This window comes from Coregonus clupeaformis, chromosome 16 (genome assembly GCF_020615455.1).
Source record: "Coregonus clupeaformis isolate EN_2021a chromosome 16, ASM2061545v1, whole genome shotgun sequence".
NCBI classification, from domain to species: domain Eukaryota; kingdom Metazoa; phylum Chordata; class Actinopteri; order Salmoniformes; family Salmonidae; genus Coregonus; species Coregonus clupeaformis.
In genome coordinates this window covers 31919507-31941142 of record NC_059207.1, presented here as the reverse complement: position 1 = coordinate 31941142, position 21636 = coordinate 31919507, and the positions used below count along the sequence as shown (strand labels likewise).

Here is a 21636-nt window from a genome sequence, read left to right as displayed (position 1 = left end):
AGAGAGAGAGAGACGGGGACAAGACACAGACAGAGAGAGAGAGAGAGAGAGATAGAGAGAGGGGGGGGGGACAAGACACAGACAGAGAGAGAGAGAGACGGGGCAAAGACACAGACAGACAGACAGAGAGAGAGATGGGGCCAAGACACAGACAGACAGACACAGAGACGGGGCCAAGACACAGACAGACAGAGAGAGAGACGGGGACAAGACACAGACAGAGAGAGAGACGGGGACAAGACACAGACAGACACGGGGACAAGACACAGACAGAGAGAGGGAGAGAGACGGGGACAAGATACAGACAGACACAGAGATGGGGACAAGACAGACAGAGAGAGAGAGAGAGAGAGAGAGAGAGAGAGAGACGGGGACAAGACACAGACAGAGAGAGAGAGAGACGGGGCAAAGACACAGACAGACAGACAGAGAGAGAGATGGGGCCAAGACACAGACAGAGAGAGAGACGGGGACAAGACACAGACAGACAGAGAGAGAGAGAGATGGGGCCAAGACACAGACAGACAGAGAGAGAGACGGGGACAAGACACAGACAGACACAGAGACGGGGCAAAGACACAGACAGACAGACAGAGAGAGAGATGGGGCCAAGACACAGACAGACAGACACAGAGACGGGGCCAAGACACAGACAGACAGAGAGAGAGACAAGACACAGACAGAGAGAGAGACGTGGACAAGACACAGACAGAGACAGACAGACACAGAGACGGGGACAAGACACAGACAGAGAGAGAGAGAGAGACGGGGACAAGATACAGACAGACAGACACAGAGACGGGGACAAGACAGACAGAGAGAGAGAGAGAGAGAGAGAGAGAGAGAGAGAGAGAGAGAGAGACGGGGACAAGACACAGACAGAGAGAGAGAGACGGGGACAAGACAGACAGAGAGAGAGAGAGAGACGGGGACAAGACACAGACAGACAGAGAGAGAGAGAGGGGGACAAGACACAGACAGACAGAGAGAGAGGGGGACAAGACACAGACAGAGAGAGAGAGAGGGGGACAAGACACAGACAGAGAGAGAGAGAGAGACAGGGCCAAGACACATACAGAGAGAGAGAGACGGGGACAAGACACAGACAGACAGACAGAGAGAGAGACGGGGACAAGACAGACAGACAGAGAGAGAGACGGGGACAAGACACAGACAGCGAGAGAGAGAGAGAGAGACGGGGACAAGACACAGACAGAGAGAGAGAGAGAGAGAGAGAGAGAGAGAGGGGGGACAAGACACAGACAGAGAGAGAGAGAGACGGGGCAAAGACACAGACAGACAGACAGAGAGAGAGATGGGGCCAAGACACAGACAGAGAGACACAGAGACGGGGCCAAGACACAGACAGAGAGAGAGAGAGACGGGGACAAGATACAGACAGACAGACACAGAGACGGGGACAAGACAGACAGAGAGAGAGAGAGAGAGAGAGAGAGAGAGAGAGAGAGAGAGAGAGAGAGAGAGAGACGGGGACAAGACACAGACAGAGAGAGAGAGAGACGGGGCAAAGACACAGACAGACAGACAGAGAGAGAGATGGGGCCAAGACACAGACAGAGAGACACAGAGACGGGGCCAAGACACAGACAGACAGAGAGAGAGACGGGGACAAGACACAGACAGAGACAGACAGACACAGAGACGGGGCAAAGACACAGACAGACAGACAGAGAGAGAGATGGGGCCAAGACACAGACAGACAGACACAGAGACGGGGCCAAGACACAGACAGACAGACAGAGAGAGAGACGGGGACAAGACACAGACAGAGACAGACAGACACAGAGACGGGGACAAGACACAGACAGAGAGAGAGAGAGAGACGGGGACAAGATACAGACAGACAGACACAGAGACGGGGACAAGACAGACAGAGAGAGAGAGAGAGACGGGGACAAGACACAGACAGAGAGAGAGAGAGACGGGGCAAAGACACAGACAGACAGACAGAGAGAGAGATGGGGCCAAGACACAGACAGAGAGACACAGAGACGGGGCCAAGACACAGACAGACAGAGAGAGAGACGGGGACAAGACACAGACAGAGAGAGAGACGTGGACAAGACACAGACAGAGACAGACAGACACAGAGACGGGGACAAGACACAGACAGAGAGAGAGTGAGAGACAGGGACAAGATACAGACAGACAGAGAGAGAGAGAGGGGGACAAGACACAGACAGACAGAGAGAGAGGGGGACAAGACACAGACAGAGAGAGAGAGAGGGGGACAGGACACAGAGATAGAGAGAGAGAGACAGGGCCAAGACACAGACAGAGAGAGAGAGACGGGGACAAGACACATACAGAGAGAGACGGGGACAAGACACAGACAGACAGAGAGAGAGAGAGGGGGACAAGACACAGACAGACAGAGAGAGAGGGGGACAAGACACAGACAGACAGAGAGAGAGGGGGACAAGACACAGACAGAGAGAGAGAGAGGGGGACAGGACACAGAGAGAGAGAGAGAGAGAGAGAGACAGGGCCAAGACACATACAGAGAGAGAGAGACGGGGACAAGACACAGACAGAGAGACAGACAGACACAGAGACGGGGACAAGACAGACAGAGAGAGACGGGGACAAGACAGAGACAGAGACGGGGACAAGACACAGACAGAGAGAGAGAGAGAGACGGGGACAAGACACAGACAGATAGAGAGAGAAGGGGACAAGACACAGACAGAGAGAGAGAGAGACGGGGACAAGACACAGACAGAGAGAGAGAGAGACGGGGACAAGACACAGACAGAGAGAGAGAGAGAGAGAGAGAGAGAGAGAGACGGGGACAAGACACAGACAGAGCGAGAGAGAGACAGGGACAAGACAGACAGAGAGAGAGAGACGGAGACACAGACAGAGCGAGAGAGAGAGAGAGACGGGGACAAGACAGACAGAGAGAGACGGGGACAAGACACACAGAGAGAGAGAGAGAGAGAGAGAGAGAGAGAGACGGGGACAAGACACAGACAGAGAGAGACGGGGACAAGACACATAGAGAGAGATGGGGACAAGACACAGAGAGAGAGAGAGATGGGGACAAGACACAGACAGAGAGAGAGAGAGAGACGGGGACAAGACACACAGAGAGAGACGGGGACAAGACACAGAGAGAGAGAGAGAGAGACGGGGACAAGACACAGAGAGAGAGAGACAAGACACAGACAGACAGAGACAAGACACAGACAGAGAGAGAGAGAGACGGGGACAAGACACAGAGATAGAGAGAGAGAGAGACGGGGACAAGACACAGACAGACAGAGAGACAGACAGAGAGACAGGGACAAGACACAGACAGAGAGACAGATGGGGACAAGACACACAGAGAGAGAGAGAGAGAGAGAGAGAGAGAGAGAGAGAGAGAGAGAGAGAGAGAGAGAGAGAGAGAGAGAGAGAGAGAGAGAGAGAGAGAGAGAGAGAGAGAGAGAGAGAGAGACGGGGACAAGACACAGACAGAGAGAGAGAGAGAGATGGGGACAAGACACAGACACAGAGAGAGAGAGAGAGAGACGGGGACAAGACACACAGAGAGAGACGGGGACAAGACACAGAGAGAGAGAGAGAGAGAGAGAGACGGGGACAAGACACAGAGAGAGAGAGACAAGACACAGACAGACAGAGACAAGACACAGACAGAGAGAGAGAGAGACGGGGACAAGACACAGAGATAGAGAGAGAGAGAGACGGGGACAAGACACAAATAGACAGAGAGACAGACAGAGAGACGGGGACAAGACACAGAGACAGATGGGGACAAGACACACAGAGAGAGAGAGAGAGAGAGAGAGTGAGAGAGACAGGGACAAGACACAGACAGAGAGAGAGAGAGAGACGGGGACAAGACACAGACAGAGAGAGAGAGAGAGAGAGAGAGAGAGAGAGACGGGACAAGACACAGACAGAGAGAGAGAGAGCGAGAGAGAGACGGGGACAGGACACAGACAGAGACGGGGACAAGACACAGACAGACAGAGAGACAGGGACAAGACACAGACAGAGAGAGACGAGGACAAGACACAGAGAGAGACGGGGATAAGACACAGAGAGAGAGACGGGGACAAGACACAGTGACAGACAGAGAGAGAGAGACACAGACAAGACAGACAGACACAGACAGACAGAGAGACGGGGACAAGACACAGACAGAGAGATGGGGACAAGACACAGAGAGAGAGACAGGGACAAGACACAGTGACAGACAGAGACCAGGAAAAGACACAGGGACAGACAGAGACGAGACACAGGGACACCAAGTCACAGAAACAGATACACAGGGACAGAGACGGGGACAAGTACAGAAACAGAGAGAAAGGCTGATTAGTAGTCAAATCCCAATGCTTTGTATCTACTACTAACCTACTGTATGTCTGACTGGACACCAAAGCGCAAATGTCCTTCCTGTATGCAGTCGCTTCATTCTTGTGGCTTGATAAACAGTCATGACCAAACACTTCATTATTTAGATATGTGGCGATGCGGCCATGCTCAGGTACAGGTTCAGGTGGGAGGAGGCTATTAAGCAGGGCAGCGAGGAGGCGGAGGGATAGAGAAAGAAATAGGAACACATGCAATGTGAAGTTAAAAGATAGTGGCTTTGAAAGGTATGAAAAACAGTCAAGAGCCATCCTTGGCTTACTGTCTCTAGCCCATTTTAGCCTACTGTGTAACAGTGTTTTCTGTTCCCAGCATGTGCACACTGCACATACAGCCAGCACAGTGTATGTTTACATGTTCAAACATACACAAACTAGAGAACAGTATCGTCAATCATTCGACATGTTCAGGTGGCTGTGCTTAGGGAGTGACTGTGTGTGTTCTGGGCAGAGGGCCTAGTGTTGCACTTTTATTGGGCCACAGAATGTTGGATAACAACGCCATTGTGTGACTCCAAGCCCCCATAATGGACAAAACCAAACAATGAATAACACTGAGGACAAAGGACAGAGAGAAAGAGAGCGAGGGTGTGAGAGAGAAAAGGGGAGAAAGAGAGCGAGCGAAAAGGAGAGAGAATTGCCTTGCTTGGACCAACTCGTGTCCACATTTACAAGAATCATCATTAGTATGAGCAAACTATACTGGCCTATCAGAGAACACATATAGGTGAATGAAATCATCAGAAGAAGAGTAATATGATTAATCAGACAAATAGTTGTCTTGGGACAATTCAGTCTTATTAGTATTTATTAGGTTGTGTGGTAGGACCAGGGTGTCTGTCTAACCCCTCACCGAGGACAGACAAGCTGGTGAGCAGCACAGCAGTTCAGTGACAGCTCACAGCCTTTATCCTCAGCAACCCAATAAGGAGCATTTGGATGTGAACAAACTCAGAGCATAACAACAGACATTTCCACAGGGCAGGAGGCAGGGATGGGCATCTCGGACGTCTGTTTGTACACCGTTGTCCAAGTCCCAGGCATAAGTTACTTAGTATCAGTTGCAGTTCCCTGGTGGTATGTCAGATCACTGACCTCCTGTAATGGTGAGAACAGCTAAACTCAAGCAGCTTCTGAGGGATTAATACAGCCCACGCCCCATGGTGGGTGTGTGTGTGTGTATGTGTGTCCCAACATCCATCCTCATTGACCCCTGGCCCTCACTGCCAGAACCAGCTCTGCCAGCATTATTCTGCCAATTGCACCAGCAAACACACACACATATACAAACACAGCACCCACAGCAGACAAACAGCACCAGAGACATTGGCAGGCTCAACTGAACACAGTCATGTTCAGGGTTTCTGTCCTGAAATGACGAGAACTTCTAAGAAGTGTCTGTCTCTGTGTGTGTGTGTCTGTCTCTGTGTGTGTGTGTGTGTGTGTGTGTGTGTGTGTGTGTGTGTGTGTCTGTCTCTGTGTGTGTGTGTGTGTGTGTGTGTGTGTGTGTGTGTGTGTAATGAGAACAGACAGAGGGACAGATAGAGAGAGAGAGAGATCCTGAGACAACTCACTATTGGGCTCTGAGGAAAGTTTAGAGTTACTGTCTCTAACCTCTGCCTCAGGATCAGTTCAGCCTCACTGCTCCAACTGGTTCAAGTTTGGCCTAGGTAAAGCTAGTCTCTCATGAATGTTTACCCCAGCCATGAGTAGCCGGCCAGCGTGCATGCAAGATTTAGTTCTGGGTTCCGAGATTAACAAGCACTTTGGGGTAAACTTTTCCCTGGTTCCATCTTAGGCCAGTAGGGACATGGTCATGCAAAGCCACAGGGAGAGAAGGGTTTGTCAACAGCCCAGCCTCCAGCGAGCACCAGCGGCCCAGAGCTCCAGCTCAAACTGGATCACACCACTGTGAGTGTGCTGAGGAGCAAGATAAGATCCATGCTGATCCCTCTGCCCTGTGGGGAGGCAAGGCCATGCAACGGCCCAGGAATTACAGAGCCAATGCACAGCAGAAGCTGAGAGAGAGAGATAAGGACGGAGGGGCAGAGAGAGAGAGAGAGAGAGAGGGGACGGAGGGGCAGAGAGAGAGAGAGAGAGAGGACGGAGGGGCAGAGAGAGAGAGCGAAAATAAGCAAAAGCTTTGATTTCTGATCAAACAGACGGAAAAGGGGTCTTAGAATACATCTACCAGAAAAAGTCTAAAAGGGTATTAGAAATACATAATTCAAAAAACAATGTTGAAGTAAAGACCCCTGACAACTAATATCAACACTTCTATGTAGTTTTGGATAACTTTTTCTGCCTTCTGTAAGTTTAAGAAACATTGCCTTGTGTCTTGAAATTCCGTTACCAAAAACCCAAATATCTTTAAGATATTTTCAAATTTCTCTAACTCATGAGGGAGGATAATTAAAGTTCACAGAAGTAACAAGTAAATGTAGACCTGTCAATTAGTTAGTCTTTTTACTGATATACATTTTGTTTATGAAGTGATTAAAACTCGAAATTCAGTTACCAAATCGGTAATCTTAATGCTACAATGCTCATCGAACATCTCATTCCGTGGGCATTAATATGGAGTTGGTCCCCCTTTGCTGCTATAAACAGCCTCCACTCTTCTGGGAAGGCTTTCCACTAGAAGTTGGAACATTGTGCGGGGACTTGCTCCCTTTCAGCCACAAGAGCATTATTGAGGTCGGACACTGATGTTGGCCGATTAGGCTTTGCTCGCATACGGCGTCCAATTCATCCCGAAGGTGTTCGATGGGGTTGAGATCAGGGCTCTGTGCAGGCCAATCAAGTTCTTCCACACCGATCTCAACAAACCATTTCTGTATGGACCTCGCTTTGTGCACGGGGGCAATGTCATGCTGATACAGGAAAGGGCCTTCCCCAAACTGCTGCCACAAAGTTGGAAGCACAGAATCGTCTACAATGTCATTGTATGCTGTAGCATTAAGATTTCCTTTACTGGAACTGAGGGGCCTAGCCCAAACCATGAAAAAACAGCCCCAGACCATTATTCCTCCTCCACCAAACTTTACAGTTGGCACTATGCATTGGGGCAGGTAGCGTTCTCCTGGCATCCGCCAAACCCAGATTCGTAAGTTGGAACGTGTTTCCACTGCTTCAGAGTCCAATGGCGAGGAGCTTTACACCACTCCAGCCGACGCTTGGCATTGCGCATGGTGATCTTAGGCTTGTGTGTGGCTGCTCGACCATGGAAACCCATTTCATGAAGCTCCCGACGAACAGTTCTAGTGCTGACGTTGCTACGCGCTTCAGCACTCGGCGGTCCCGTTCTGTGAGCTTGTGTGGCCTACCACTTCGCAGCTGAGCTCATTGCTCCTAGACGTTTCCACTTCACAATAACGGCACTTACAGTTTTCCAGGGAAGCTCTAGCAGGGCAGAAATTTGACGAACTGACTTGTTGGAAAGGTGGGATCCTATGACGGTGCCACGTTGAAAGTCACTGAGCTCTTCAGTAAGGCCATTCTACTGCCAATGTTTGTCTATGGAGATTGCATTGCTGTGTGCTCGATTTTATACACCTGTCAGCAACGGGTGTGGCTGAAATAGCCGAATCCACTAATTTGAAGGGGTGTCCACATACTTTTGTATATATAGTGTATTTAGCCAGCTACATTTCCTAATGTTTTGTGTGATGCTAATCTTGCATTTTACCGAAGAAAAGTAGGCTACCCTGAGAAAAGTACCAGAGGAAAAGTAGCTACACATCAGTCAGAGCGTTGTCTGCTGACAGAATGCCCGTTTGTGAATTCTCATCCGATTTGAGAAGTGCAACTGAAGCACAAAATTAGTCTGATGCCAAGCAGAATGACATTAAGAAGCATTTTAGATCTGTGTTTACAAAATCCAACAAGATATTTCATGTGTTCTTTTTTTGTGTGTGAAAAACACAGAATTCTGCATTAACGCGAACCCTGCAGTACTGTACAGTAGAGCAGAGTTCAGTACAGTAAAGAAAATTAGAGTATAGTTCAGTACAGTACAGTTCAGAACAGTACATAGCAGAGCACACTAGAGTTCAGTACACTAATGTACTGTACTCAACTGTGCAGTGTTGTTCTCTACTGTGCTGTACTTTGATGTCCAAACTTGTGAAACATATACATCTATGATTGGTTCAGATTTGGTCCGGTCAGGACCAACCAAATTTGGTCTTGTTTGGGGGCAGAGCTCATTAAAATAATAACCAGTGTGTAGAATAATACCCAAACATGCAAAGGAGGATATTGTATATTTCTACCTTTGTGTACCTATACAGGATACATCACCAGGAAGAGAATGACATTCATATCCATAATTATGCATGTTTGTGTAGTTCAGATCAGGGACACATGATGAAATTCCGTCACCGCAATTCCGTTAACGGTTGTAAATCCACTTCACTTACAAAGCTGACACCCCATTCTTTCTGCAAACATCGTTAAATCTCAATTCTGAGATATTTAACAGAGTTTTTGTAAATGTGGACACAAACGGAGGGAGATTTTTTGTAATTTTTTGAAATTCTGTTACCAAACTTTGCATCTGTACTTCCAGTAAATGTTTTTATTTTATTTTATTCAGTGTAAATTGTTAAAAGTAGTAATTGTGCATAGAGTTGTATGGTTTGTTAAACTTTCAAATCAAATGGTTTTTGTTTAGCATAACGTTTAAGGGAAAAATCTGAGTGTCGGCGCAATTCCGTTACAATGGAATTGCCCAGAGAGAGGAGAGACAGAGAGGAATCAAAGAGAGGGAGGTACAGAAAAGAGAGCGGGAGAGAGAGAGTGAGTGAGAGAGAGAGAGGGAGTACGAGGGCCAGCGGGTGCTGTATATTGTGCTGTGTAGTGCTGTGCTGGTAAAGCATTAAGGGGATTTTACCTGTCGTTACCCTGAGCACCACACATCCTGACAACACACAGATCCACCGATCTGGGGCGTGTAATGAAACAAAACAGCACCTCAACACACTAGAGAGACTGGCTACCACAGGCATGAGCAGACACACAGCAGATATATTATACAGAGACAGACACACAGGAGTAAAGATAGTGAGAAATATACAGCATGGTTAGAAGGGAACACAGCACATGATACAAGGAGAGATAGGAGGAAAACACTAAGGGACATGTAGTGCCTTAGGAGGGAGAGGATAGGCCTAATGAAAACATGAGACAAGCAAACCAAGGCAGAGATACTGTGGCACGTACAGTATGACATGACCTGCTGAAAGAATGAAGCTGAGGATATGAAATATCTCCAAGTGTTTTATATTGTGCATTTTCTGTCACACACACAAACACACACACTCAGTGACCTGGTGCTGAGCCCAAGGAGGAGCCCATTAATGTGATTAGATCACAGGTTCTCTCCTTTCCCTCTCCATCATCTCTAGCCCAGAGCGGGCCTCTGTCTGAGGAAGGCTCTGAGCCCAGTGCTGTGCAGGCCTGCCCCTGCACCTCGAGCTGACACTTGTATTGTCTCACACTTCTTCTTTCCTCCCTTTAGCCAAGTACACAGTGTGCAAGCAGTACCAAAACCTGACTCTCTGAGAGCTAAAAACAATGCAGATAGTTGTTACTGGATAGTTACAAGGCTGTCTTAATACTTCTATCTCAGACCCAAGCTGAGATGTGCATGGGGCCGCCAGGTATGGGCATGAGCAGGCCTTAGTGTGTGTGAGCAGTGATAGCAGGGCTCACATAGGGCTCCAGACTTAAATGCCTTGTAAGCTTTACTAAATCACTCAGTCGGATTTCCTCTCTGAGGTGAGTAAGCTGTGACGAGTGTTAAAGCCGTGAGGAAAAGTCAATTAAGAAATAAAAAAATGACAGGTGGAGAAGAGCAGGGAAAAGGCCTTGTCACACATTATCGTGTGATAATGGTGCATGTTTACCTCTGATTTACAGTACCTGCCTGTTGAGTAGAAAACCAGGGGATGGTGGGGGAAGGAGGCTGACGTGGAGAAAAAGAGGCAGCAGCCTGAGCAGAGATGCAGCGTCAGACCAAAGACGAGTCAATAGAGCAAGTGAAACGTTGCATCTCTATAAACCCCCATTACATTTTAACTGGCTCAAATGCTGAGTATGTCATGTGTCAGCTCAGCTGCAGACCAGAGATTATAGTCCACTACTGGCCTTTCCCTGCCACTACTAGCTTCACATATCAAGCCCTGACTTCTCCATATCAGCACAACTAGGCTGGGAAACAGAGATCATTTGAACATCATTGGGGTCGAATTAGCAAGTGGCATTGGTCAAGTGGGTATTGACTCACCCCTTTATGGATAAATAGTCATCCCTGCTTTTGAAAAGGGCAACAAAATAGATTGCATAGGCTACAACAACTGATCAGTGCATGCTGTAATGCCTGTGAAGTGAATCATTCTGGCTTAAACGTGCATCCATCTACAGCAATGCTGCGTAGTCATACTACAGTCATACTTATAGGCCTACACAATATGCATGTCTGACACAGTAATACCATGAAAACATAACACATACAGGAAAAAAGGAACTGACTGCTGCTCAGAGCAGATGAAGTATCCATGAATGGAACACCGCATATTTCAATGGTACACCGCATATTTCAATAGTACAACTTGACTGCAGCCACATAGACCATTGTGTCTGTTACGTCCCTCTAAAACAGGGTGACACAGCTGCAACCTACTGGAGCACTGACACAGAACATCACTTCTCTTTGACTCTATAATAATGAGAAAGGGGGGGGGATGGGATGTAGGGAGTGAATAATTGTGTTGATCTGGCAGATAGCCAAGACATAGTGATGCATGCAATGCCTCCACCTCAGTGCTGCTAAGCCAATGATGTTTTACAATCATGGTGGTACATCAGAGAGGGAGACATCAAATGTATGGTAAGAACCTCCAGATATGGAGCAGACACATAATTGGCATGTTAGGGGCTACTGCTTTAATTTAGAATCACTTTAAAATTCAGACAGTCAGACAGACAGCTTCTACACATGCAGGCAGGCACAAACAAAGCCTCCAGCCAGACACACACAGAGAGCTCTGCCTGGCAGAGAGGAGACGAGGGGGCATTACTCCAGCTTTCTTTTGTGGGAACCTGTGCGCTCCACTGCCTCTGTTCTCAGATGTTGACAGGCTACCTTTACATCAGACAGCAGTCACCTTCCAACATAATGGACTATTTATAGAGGGAAGACTGAGGGGACAGAGTTCTTTCCTTTCACCATCAGCACAAACAGGAGTGGGACTTTGGCTCCCTTGTCTCAGTTTCCACTAACCCCTCACTCACTGGCAAAAGGACAACAGGGCTCTTTGTGTATGAAGGTGTGGTCATATGCATGTTATAGAATGGTATAAGATGTGTTTGGTGTCCACCAGGTCCCATCACCTCGACTCCTTCAGACACTAGACCCAAACTTTTGAACGGTAGTGTGATATATATATAAAAATAAAGAAATAAATTATATACAGTACCAGTCAAAAGTTTGGACACCTACTCATTCAAGGGTTTTTCTTTATTTTTACTATTTTCTACATTGTAGAATAATATTGAAGACATCAAAAATATGAAATAACACATATGGAATCATGTAGTAACCAAAAGTGTTAAACAAATCAAACTATATTTTATATTTGAGATTCTTCAAAGTAGCCACCCTTTGCCTTGATGACAGCTTTACACACTCTTGGCATTCTCTCAACCAGCTTCACCTGGAATGCTTTTTCAACAGTCTTGAAGGAGTTTCCACATATGCTGAGCACTTGTTGGCTGCTTTTCCTTCACTCTGTGGTCCAACTCATCCCAAACCATCTCAATTGGGTTGAGGTCCGGTGATTGTGGAGGCCAGGTCATCTGATGCAGCACTCCATCACTCTCCTTGGTCAAATAGCCCTTACACAGCCTGGAGGTGTGTTTTGGGTCATTGTCCTGTTGGAAAATAAATGATAGTGGGATGGCATATCGCTGCAGAATGCTGTGGTAGCAATGCTGGTCAAGTGTGCCTTGAATTCTAAATAAATCACAGACAGTGTCACTAGCAAAGCACCCCCACACCATCACACCTCCTCCTCCATACTTCATGATAGGAACCACACATGCAGAGATCATCCGTTCATCTACTTTGCATCTCACAAAGACACAGCAGTTGGAACCAAAAATCTCAAAATTTGGACTCATCAGACCAAAGGACAGATTTCCTCTTCTTATTGGTGTCCTTTAGTAGTACTTTCTTTGCAGCAATTCGACTATGAAGGCCTGATTCACGCAGTCTCCTCTGAACAGTCGCAGCCGGGAGACCCATGGGGCGGCGCACAATTGGTCCAGCGTCATCCAAGGTAGGGGAGGGTTTGGCCGGCAGGGATGTGGGTTTGTTTCCCACGGGGGGCCAGTATGAAAAAACATGTATGCGTTCACTAACTGTAAGTCGCTCTGGATAAGAGCGTCTACATTTATATTTTAGTCATTTAGCAAACAGTTGATGTTGAGATGTATCTGTTACTTGAACTCTGTGAAGCATTTATTTGGGCTGCAGTTAACTCTAATGAACTTATACTCTGCAGTAGAGGTAACTCCGGGTCTTCCTTTCCTGTGGCGGTCCTCATGAGAGCCAGTTTCATCATAGCGCTTGATGGTTTTTGCGACTGCACTTGAAGAAACTTTAAAAGTTCTTGACATTTTTCGGATTGACTGACCTTCATGTCTTAAAGTAATGATGGACTGTCGTTTCTCTTTGCTCATTTGAGCTGTTCTTGTCATAATATGGACTTGATCTTTGACCAAATAGGGCTATCTCCTGTATAACCCCCTACCTTGTTACAACAACTGATTGGCTCAAACGCATTAAGGAAAGAAATTCCACAAATTAACAAGGCACACCTGTTAATTGAAATGCATTCCAGGTGACTACCTCATGAAGCTGGTTGAGAGAATGCGAAGAGCGTGCAAAGCTGTCATCAAGGCAAAGGGTGGCTACTTTGAAGAATCTCAAATATAAAATATTTTGATTTGTTTAACACTTTTTTGGTTACTACATGATTCCATATGTGTTATTTCATAGTTTTGATGGCTTCAATAATATTCTACAATGTAGAAAATAGTAAAAATAAAGAAAAACCCTGGAATGAGTAGGTGTGTCCAAACTTTTGACTGGTACTGTGTGTGTATTATATATATATATATATATATATATATATATATATATATACATACATACATACACACAACCGTTCAAAAGTTTGGGGTCACTTAGAAATTTCCTTGTTTTCCAGGAAAACAAACATGAAATTTGTTTGAATAGGAAATATAGCAAAATGAATAGGAAATGTAGTCATTGACAAGGTTAGAAATAATGATTTATATGATAATTGTGTCCTTCAAACTTTGCTTTCGTCAAAGAATCCTCCATTTGCAGCAATTACAGCCTTGCAGACCTTTGGCATTCTAGTTGTCAATTTGTTGAGGTAATCTGAAGAGATTTCACCCCATGCTCCCTGAAGCACCTCCCACAAATTGGATTGGCTTGATGGGCACTTGATGCTCCCACAACAACTCAATAGGGTTGAGATCCGGTGACTGTGCTGGCCATTCCATTATAGACAGAATACCAGCTGACTGCTTCTTCCCTAAATAGTTATTGCATAGTTTGGAGCTGTGCTTTGGGTCATTGTCCTGTTGTAGGAGGAAATTGGCTCCATTCAAGCGCCGTCCACAGGGTATGGCATGGCGTTGCAAAATGGAGTGATAGCCTTCCTTCTTCAAGATCCCTTTTACCCTGTACAAATCTCCCACTTTACCACCACCAAAGCACCCCCAGACCATCACATTGCCTCCACCATGCTTGACAGATGGCATCAAGCACTCCTCCAGCATCTTTTCATTTGGTCTGCATCTCACAAATGTTCTTCTTTGTGATCCGAACACCTCAAACTTCGATTTGTCTGTCCATAACACTTTTTTCCAATCTTCCTCTGTCCCGTGTCTGTGTTCTTTTGCCCATCTTAATCTTTTTATTGGCCAGTCTAAGATTTGGCTTTTTCTTTGCAACTCTGCCTAGAAGGTCAGCATCCCGGAGTCGCCTCTTCACTGTTGATGTTGAGACTGGTGTTTTGCGGGTACTATTTAATGAAGCTGCCAGTTGAGGACCTGTGAGGCATCTGTTTCTCAAACTAGACACTAATGTATTTGTCCTCTTGCTCAGTTGTGCACCGGGGCCTCCCACTCTTTCTATTCTGGTTAGAGCCAATTCCAGCTCTCACAGACCTGTTAGTTTTTCTTTAAGAAGCCCTCCTGTTCTCCACTCATTACCTGTATTAACTGCACCTGTTTGAACTCGTTACCTGTATAAAAGACACCTGTCCACACACTCAATCAAACAGACTCCAACCTCTCCACAATGGCCAAGACCAGAGAGCTGTGTAAAGACATCAGGGATAAAATTGTAGACCTGCACAAGGCTGGGATGGGCTACAGGACAATAGGCAAGCAGCTTGGTGAGAAGGCAACAACTGTTGGCGCAATTATTAGAAAATGGAAGAAGTTCAAGATGACGGTCAATCACCCTCGGTCTGGGGCTCCATGCAAGATCTCACCTCGTGGGGCATCAACGATCATGAGGAAGGTGAGGGATCAGCCCAAAACTACACGGCAGGACCTGGTCAATGACCTGAAGAGAGCTGGGACCACAGTCTCAAAGAAAACCATTAGTAACACACTACGCTGTCATGGATAAAAATCCTGCAGCGCACGCAAGGTCCCCCTGCTCAAGCCAGCGCATGTCCAGGCCCTTCTGAAGTTTGCCAATGACCCTCTGGATGATCCAGAGGAGGAATGGGAGAAGGTCATGTGGTCTGTTGAGACAAACATAGAGCTTTTTGGTCTAAACTCCACTCGCCGTGTTTGGAGGAAGAAGAAGGATGAGTACAACCCCAAGAACACCATCCCAACCGTGAAGCATGGAGGTGGAAACATCATTCTTTGGGGATGCTTTTCTGCAAAGGGGACAGGACGACTGCACCGTATTGAGGGGAGGATGGATGGGGCCATGTATCGCGAGATCTTGGCCAACAACCTCCTTACCTCAGTAAGAGCATTGAAGATAGGTCGTGGCTGGGTCTTCCAGCATGACAACGACCCGAAACACACAGCCAGGGCAACTAAGGAGTGGCTCCGTAAGAAGCATCTCAACGTCCTGGAGTGGCCTAGCCAGTCTCCAGACCTGAACCCAATAGAAAATCTTTGGAGGGAGCTGAAAGTCCGTATTGCCCAGCGACAGCCCCGAAACCTGAAGGATCTGGAGAAGGTCTGTATGGAGGAGTGGGCCAAATTCCCTGCTGCAGTGTATGCAAACTTGGTCAAGACCTACAGGAAAAGTATGATCTCTGTAATTGCAAACAAAGGTTTCTGTACCAAATATTAAGTTCTGCTTTTCTGATGTATCAAATACTTATGTCATGCAATAAAATGCAAATTAATTACTTAAAAATCATACAGTGATTTTCTGGATTTTTGTTTTAGATTCCGTATCTCACAGTTGAAGTGTACCTATGATAAAAGTTACAGACCTCTACATGCTTTGTAAGTAGGAAAACCTGCAAAATCGGCAGTGTATCAAATACTTGTTCTCCCCACTGTACATATATAGTACATGAGCTGTCTCTGCCCTTTACAAAACCCTGCTAGCATGAACCCCATAAACTGAGAGGCTTAAAAAACCCTAAGATGGTTTTAGGAGCCAATTACACTCCCTTTCTACAGCAGACAAAATATGTCAATTTTTTTTACCCTGATGTTTCTGGATGGACCTCATTTGCAGGACCTCAGAGGAATATACCTACTTTCTGTTATGAACCAATTAATGAAGCACAGTAAAATTGGGTTGGGTGAACAACAGTCCTCCATTGTTACCCCCGTCCTCCTGTTCAGAAAGCTGCCCAGCCCACACAGGAAACTTGATTCCCATTCAGGAAGCACCTGAGCCACAGGTGTTATTAGTATAAGCAGCACACAGGTGGCACATGTTCACTATGTGGAGAGAGGATGCTTGCCTTCTACAGTCGTGGTCAAATGTTTTGAGAATGACACAAATATTAATTTTCAAAGTCTGCTGCCTCAGTTTTTATGATTTCAATTTGCATATACTCCAGAATGTTATGAAGAGTGATCAGATGAATTGCAATTAATTGCAAAGCCCCTCTTTGCCATGAAAATGAACTTAATCCCCAAAAAACATCTCCACTGCATTTAAGCCCTGCCACAAAAGGACCAGCTGACATGTCAGTGATTCTCTCGTTAACACAGGTGAGAGTGTTGACGAGGACAAGGCTGGAGATCACTCCGTCATGCTGATTGAGTTAGAATAACAGACTGGAAGCTTTAAAAGGAGGGTGGTGCTTGAAATCATTGTTCTTCCTTTGTTAACCATGGTTCCCTGCAAGGAAACACGTGCCGTCATCATTGCTTTGCACAAAAAGGGCTTCACAGGCAAGGATATTGCTGCTAGTAAGATTGCACCTAAATCACCCATTTATCGGAACATCAAGAACTTCAAGGAGAGAGGTTCAATTGTTGTGAAGGCGGCTTCAGGGCGCCCAAGAAAGTCCAGCAAGCGCCAGGACCGTCTCCTAAAGTTGATTCAGCTGCGGGATCGGGGCACCATCAGTGCAGAGCTTGCTCAGGAATGGCAGCAGGCAGGTGTGAGTGCATCTGCACGCACAGTGAGGTGAATACTTTTGGAGGATGGCCTGGTGTCAAGAAGGGCAGCCACTTCTCTCCAGGAAAAACATCAGGGACAGGCTGATATTCTGCAAAAGGTACAGGGATTGGACTGCTGAGGACTGGGGTTAAGTCATTTTCTCTGATGAATCCCCTTTCCGATTGTTTGGGGCATCCGGAAAAAAGCTTGTCCGGAGAAGACAAGGTGAGCGCTACCATCAGTCCTGTGTCATGCCAACAGTAAAGCATCCTGAGACCATTCATGTGTGGGGTTGCTTCTCAGCCAAGGGAGTGGGCTCACTCACAATTTTGCCTAAGAACACAGCCATGAATAAAGAATGGTACCAACACATCCTCCGAGAGCAACTTCTCCCAACCATCCAAGAACAGTTTGGTGACGAACAATGCCTTTTCCAATATTATGGAGCACCTTGCCATAAGGAACAAAACATTGAAATGTTGGGTCCATGGCCAGGAAACTCCCCAGACCTTATTCCCATTGAGAACTTGTGGTCAATCCTCAAGAGGCGGGTGGACAAACAAAAACCCACAAATTCTGACAAACTCCAAGCATTGATTATGCAAGAATGGGCTGCCATCAGTCTGGATGCGGCCCAGAAGTTAATTGACAGCATGCCAGGGCGGATTGCAGAGGTCTTGAAAAAGAAGGGTCAACACTGCAAATATTGACTCTTATGGAATGCTTGTAATTATACTTCAGTATATCATAGCAACATCTGACAAAAATATCTAAAAACACTGAAGCAGCAAACTTTGTGAAGACCAATACGTGTCATTCTCAAAACTTTTGACCACGACTGTACAAGTGAATGTTATTTTGCTCCCAGGGACAACATACAGTGGAGTGCATTTCTTTCAAATTCAAAATGCAATCATTTGGGTGTGTATTATATGTAGCTAACAAAATAAGTTGGGTGGCAGAGAAGAACTGTGGTGACAGAGAGACTCTAGTTAGCGAGCTAGCTGCTCGCTAACCAATTCTATTTGTGCTAAAGGTAGCAAGCTAGCTGGCCAAATCATTATTTCATTATTTTGCTAGCCCAACATTATAAAAGGTATAAAAGATCAACTGGATACATTATAATTTATTCCTATTAGACTGAGTTCCAGTATCAACAAAGATGTATGCCTAGCTACACAGTAAATCAAGGACAGTTGAAATCACAGTGTTACATTTTGGGGGGTTTCATTGACTCTACTGGGAGTTATCTTAACTCTCAAGAGAGTGATATGCTCCCTGGAGTTAGTGTTGATAACTGGAGTTGATTGGGTTGGAGTACTTTTAACTCCATTAAGAGTAACCAGAGAAAGGGAGTTCAATCTATGGAGTTCTCCACAGATGTGGGAGGGGCCTCATTGTTATATTTCCCAGCATGCTCTGTTGCAGGTTAATTTAAAAAATTGTTTGTTACAATATCTGTGTTTTCGCATGTACATTGATTGCTTTATTTAAATCTCATGCTACACAAAGATAAGAAATATAAATTTTTCTAGCAACCGTTAGTGAGATAGTTGTTCCAGTTTACATGGGGCAGGTAGTCTCCATATACTCTATTTTATTCCCTACTATGGGTGCGTTCGTAAATTCACTCTGGCTATCTACTCCGATTTCAGAGCAATCTCGTCTGAATGCGCCAGAGCGCAGTATAACTGATGAATTTATGAATGCGCAACACCTGCTGAATATGACCAGTGTCAGTAAAAAGTCATTTAAAAAAAAAAGTTATTAAATTGTTGTCAGCATCACAGTTACAGTCACTAACCCTCTAGATAACATGAAAACAGCCTAACCAGCTCTGCTAGGGCAAGTAAAATGGTCAGAGTGAGCTGTTCTCTCATTTGTGTCTGTGTGTATCTAGCAAGCTAGCCAACTTTAGCCAGTTAGCTTGGGTGCTTGACTGCCGTTGTGAGGTCAGAACGCTCAGACAGAACGCTCAGATCAACTCTACTCTTCGGCCAGAGCGTCCAGTTCGCTCCAAGAGCGAAATGCTCTGAATTTATGAACAGACAATCTGACAACACTCTGAATTTACGAATGACCCAGAGCGCACTGACACACTGGAGGCAATTTACGAACACACCCTATGACAGGCATTCTAAATGCAAGTTGTGGGTGATGTAAAAGTGCTGGATATCTTCCTGCAAGTTGGATTCCAAAAGAGATTGGATATCACATTGCAAAACACCATAATTACATGTATATTTTAGTCATTTAGCAGACACTCTTATCCAGAGCGACTTACAGTTAGTGAGTGCATTCATTATTTTTGTTTTTTTTTCATACTGGCCCCCCCCCGTGGGAATCGAACCCACAACCCAACTGAGCTACATCCCTGCCGGCCATTCCCTCCCCTACCCTGGATGTGCCACATTAAGAAATATTCAAATATGGCTTTAACCCTTATAACTCAAAGGAAGTAAACTGAAAGAGAAATGTACTGTGCTGGAGTTGGTTGTTCATTCAAAACAACACAGAAAAGTGTAAAATGGCAAGAGAGTTGATTAAAAACAACACTGAAAATAGTAAAATGGCAATTGGAGTTAAATTTTAGCAACTCTCAGAGTTGGATATTTACTCCATTTAGTGTTGTTTTAACTTAAGAAATATCAACACCATATGACCAGAATAGTTAACACAAAATGGGTGTGGGACCATTACATTTGACTCCATAGGAGTTTAATTAACTCTTACGATTTTACTGTGTAGCTATATATATGCAAAACCTGGTTAGCCAGCTGAGCTAGCAATTTCTAGCTAGCTTCAGTGACAGCTAACTCGTGCCAGCAGAGCCACTTGCATTCTGTCAGCCTGTCCGTGTAGGTACATGATTTGAACATTCTAAATAACACATAATTTTTTTTTAAAGAGTGATTTCATTGCTTAGCTAAGTTTAAAGGGCTTGACATAACGTAATGTATTACTTAGCTAGCTATCTGTGAGAATAGTGCCCACTGCCCACTGAACAGTTTCAACACAAGTTACATGATGGGGTTTGCCTTAAATTGATGTCAAGAAGTTGGCATCACTGTCTCTGTACTGTAGCTGTCATCATCATGAGTGTTTATTTGACATTTACAGTTGCAATACCAGACCATCAAAGTGTATAGTACTACTGTAGTTAGCCTGGACTTATGGCTTTTACAAATATATTTTATTATTACACATGCTGATACTGTAATTAGCTCAGCTACTAGTGTCAGCATGTTTACCTGTAATACGACAGAAGGCCATTGCTGAGGACGAACCATCGGCGTTGATACCCTTTCAAATAGTTAGTCCATTTAAAAAGCCAGCCTTTGTATGTATCCGACCCCGGCGCTAGGGCCCCTGCAGGAGTGGATGCCGAACCCTTTCCCTGGTCGCTCATCCTCAGCTCTGCCGCAGATTGCGGTGTGCAGCCGGATAAACAAGAGACCGCGGAAACGAATAACACTATCCTGCTCTCTCCATATATACACACACCGCCGGGGAGGGTCCAAACCAGAGAGAGCGAGATAAACACTAGGCGTCCCTTTCACATGACACTGGAAACAGGGGGAAGGATGAAAGCTGATGCGAAGGAGGAACTGGTTGTCACTAGTTACCACATCCACAAAGTCGTAAACCCCGCCCATTTCTTCAATTTCTCATTTTAAAATGAAGGGAAAAAAGCTAAAAGCATTCGTCACACCTGTGACATGGGCATTCATAGAATCCAAATCCTGTATGGCCACATCGTTAAGAGCTATCATATGCTCTCCCCTACATTCAATATTCCAAATGCCCATTTCTTTAGATACTTAAAAGCCCGAGATTGGGCCCAAAAAATTACAAATGATTTCCTCAGGTAGTTCTACCATCTCCCACCATGTTGGAGGATATATTCAAAACCAACCACAACTGCAAAATGGTGTCTATCAGCTGTGTATTCAAAATAATTAATTGTTGGCAGTCCATGCCTCCAATCATGGAGATCAACTTTGGAACAGGATTTAGGAATCGAAATTTCAACTAATAGTTATGATCGAGAAAAAAAAGAAGAAAGTCCCTTCTGTATGTACCAGGCATGTTGCTACACACTTTAAAGTGATACATAGAAGTCACTACATAAATACCAAGCTGGCTAAATTCTACTCCCAAGTTGACCCCAAATGTTAACAATGCCAACATAACACTGCAACTCATGCCCATACACGGAGTGTACAAACATTAGGAACTCCTGCTCTTTCCATGACATAGACTAACCAAGGGAATCCAGGTGAAAGCTATGACCCCTTATTGATGTCACTTGTTAAATCCACTTCAATCAGTGTAGATGAAGGGGAGGAGACAGGTTTAAGAAATATTTTTATTCCTTGAGACATGGATTGTGTATTTGTGTCATTCAGAGGGTGAATGGGCAAGACAAAAGATTGAAGTGTCTTTGAACGGTGTATGGTAGTAGGTGCCAGGCACACCGGTTTGAATGTGTCAAGAACCGCACCGCTGCTTGGTTCTTCACGCTCAACAGTTTCCTGTGTG

The 21636-nt window shown here is 45.6% G+C and overlaps 1 protein-coding gene across 2 annotated transcripts in view; it reads right to left on the bottom strand.

The window, feature by feature from the left end:
- The window catches only part of LOC121584894 (oxysterol-binding protein 2), a 95476-nt gene extending 74828 nt beyond the window's left edge, over positions 1-20648 (bottom strand). For both annotated transcript variants that reach the window (XM_041901114.1, XM_041901115.2), the window contains exon 1: positions 20346-20648. In XM_041901114.1, coding sequence (XP_041757048.1) covers positions 20346-20503 — 158 coding nt within the window. In that variant the 5' untranslated portion in view covers positions 20504-20648. The remainder of the gene's footprint in view (positions 1-20345) is intronic.
- Between the last annotated feature and the right edge of the window lie 988 nt (positions 20649-21636).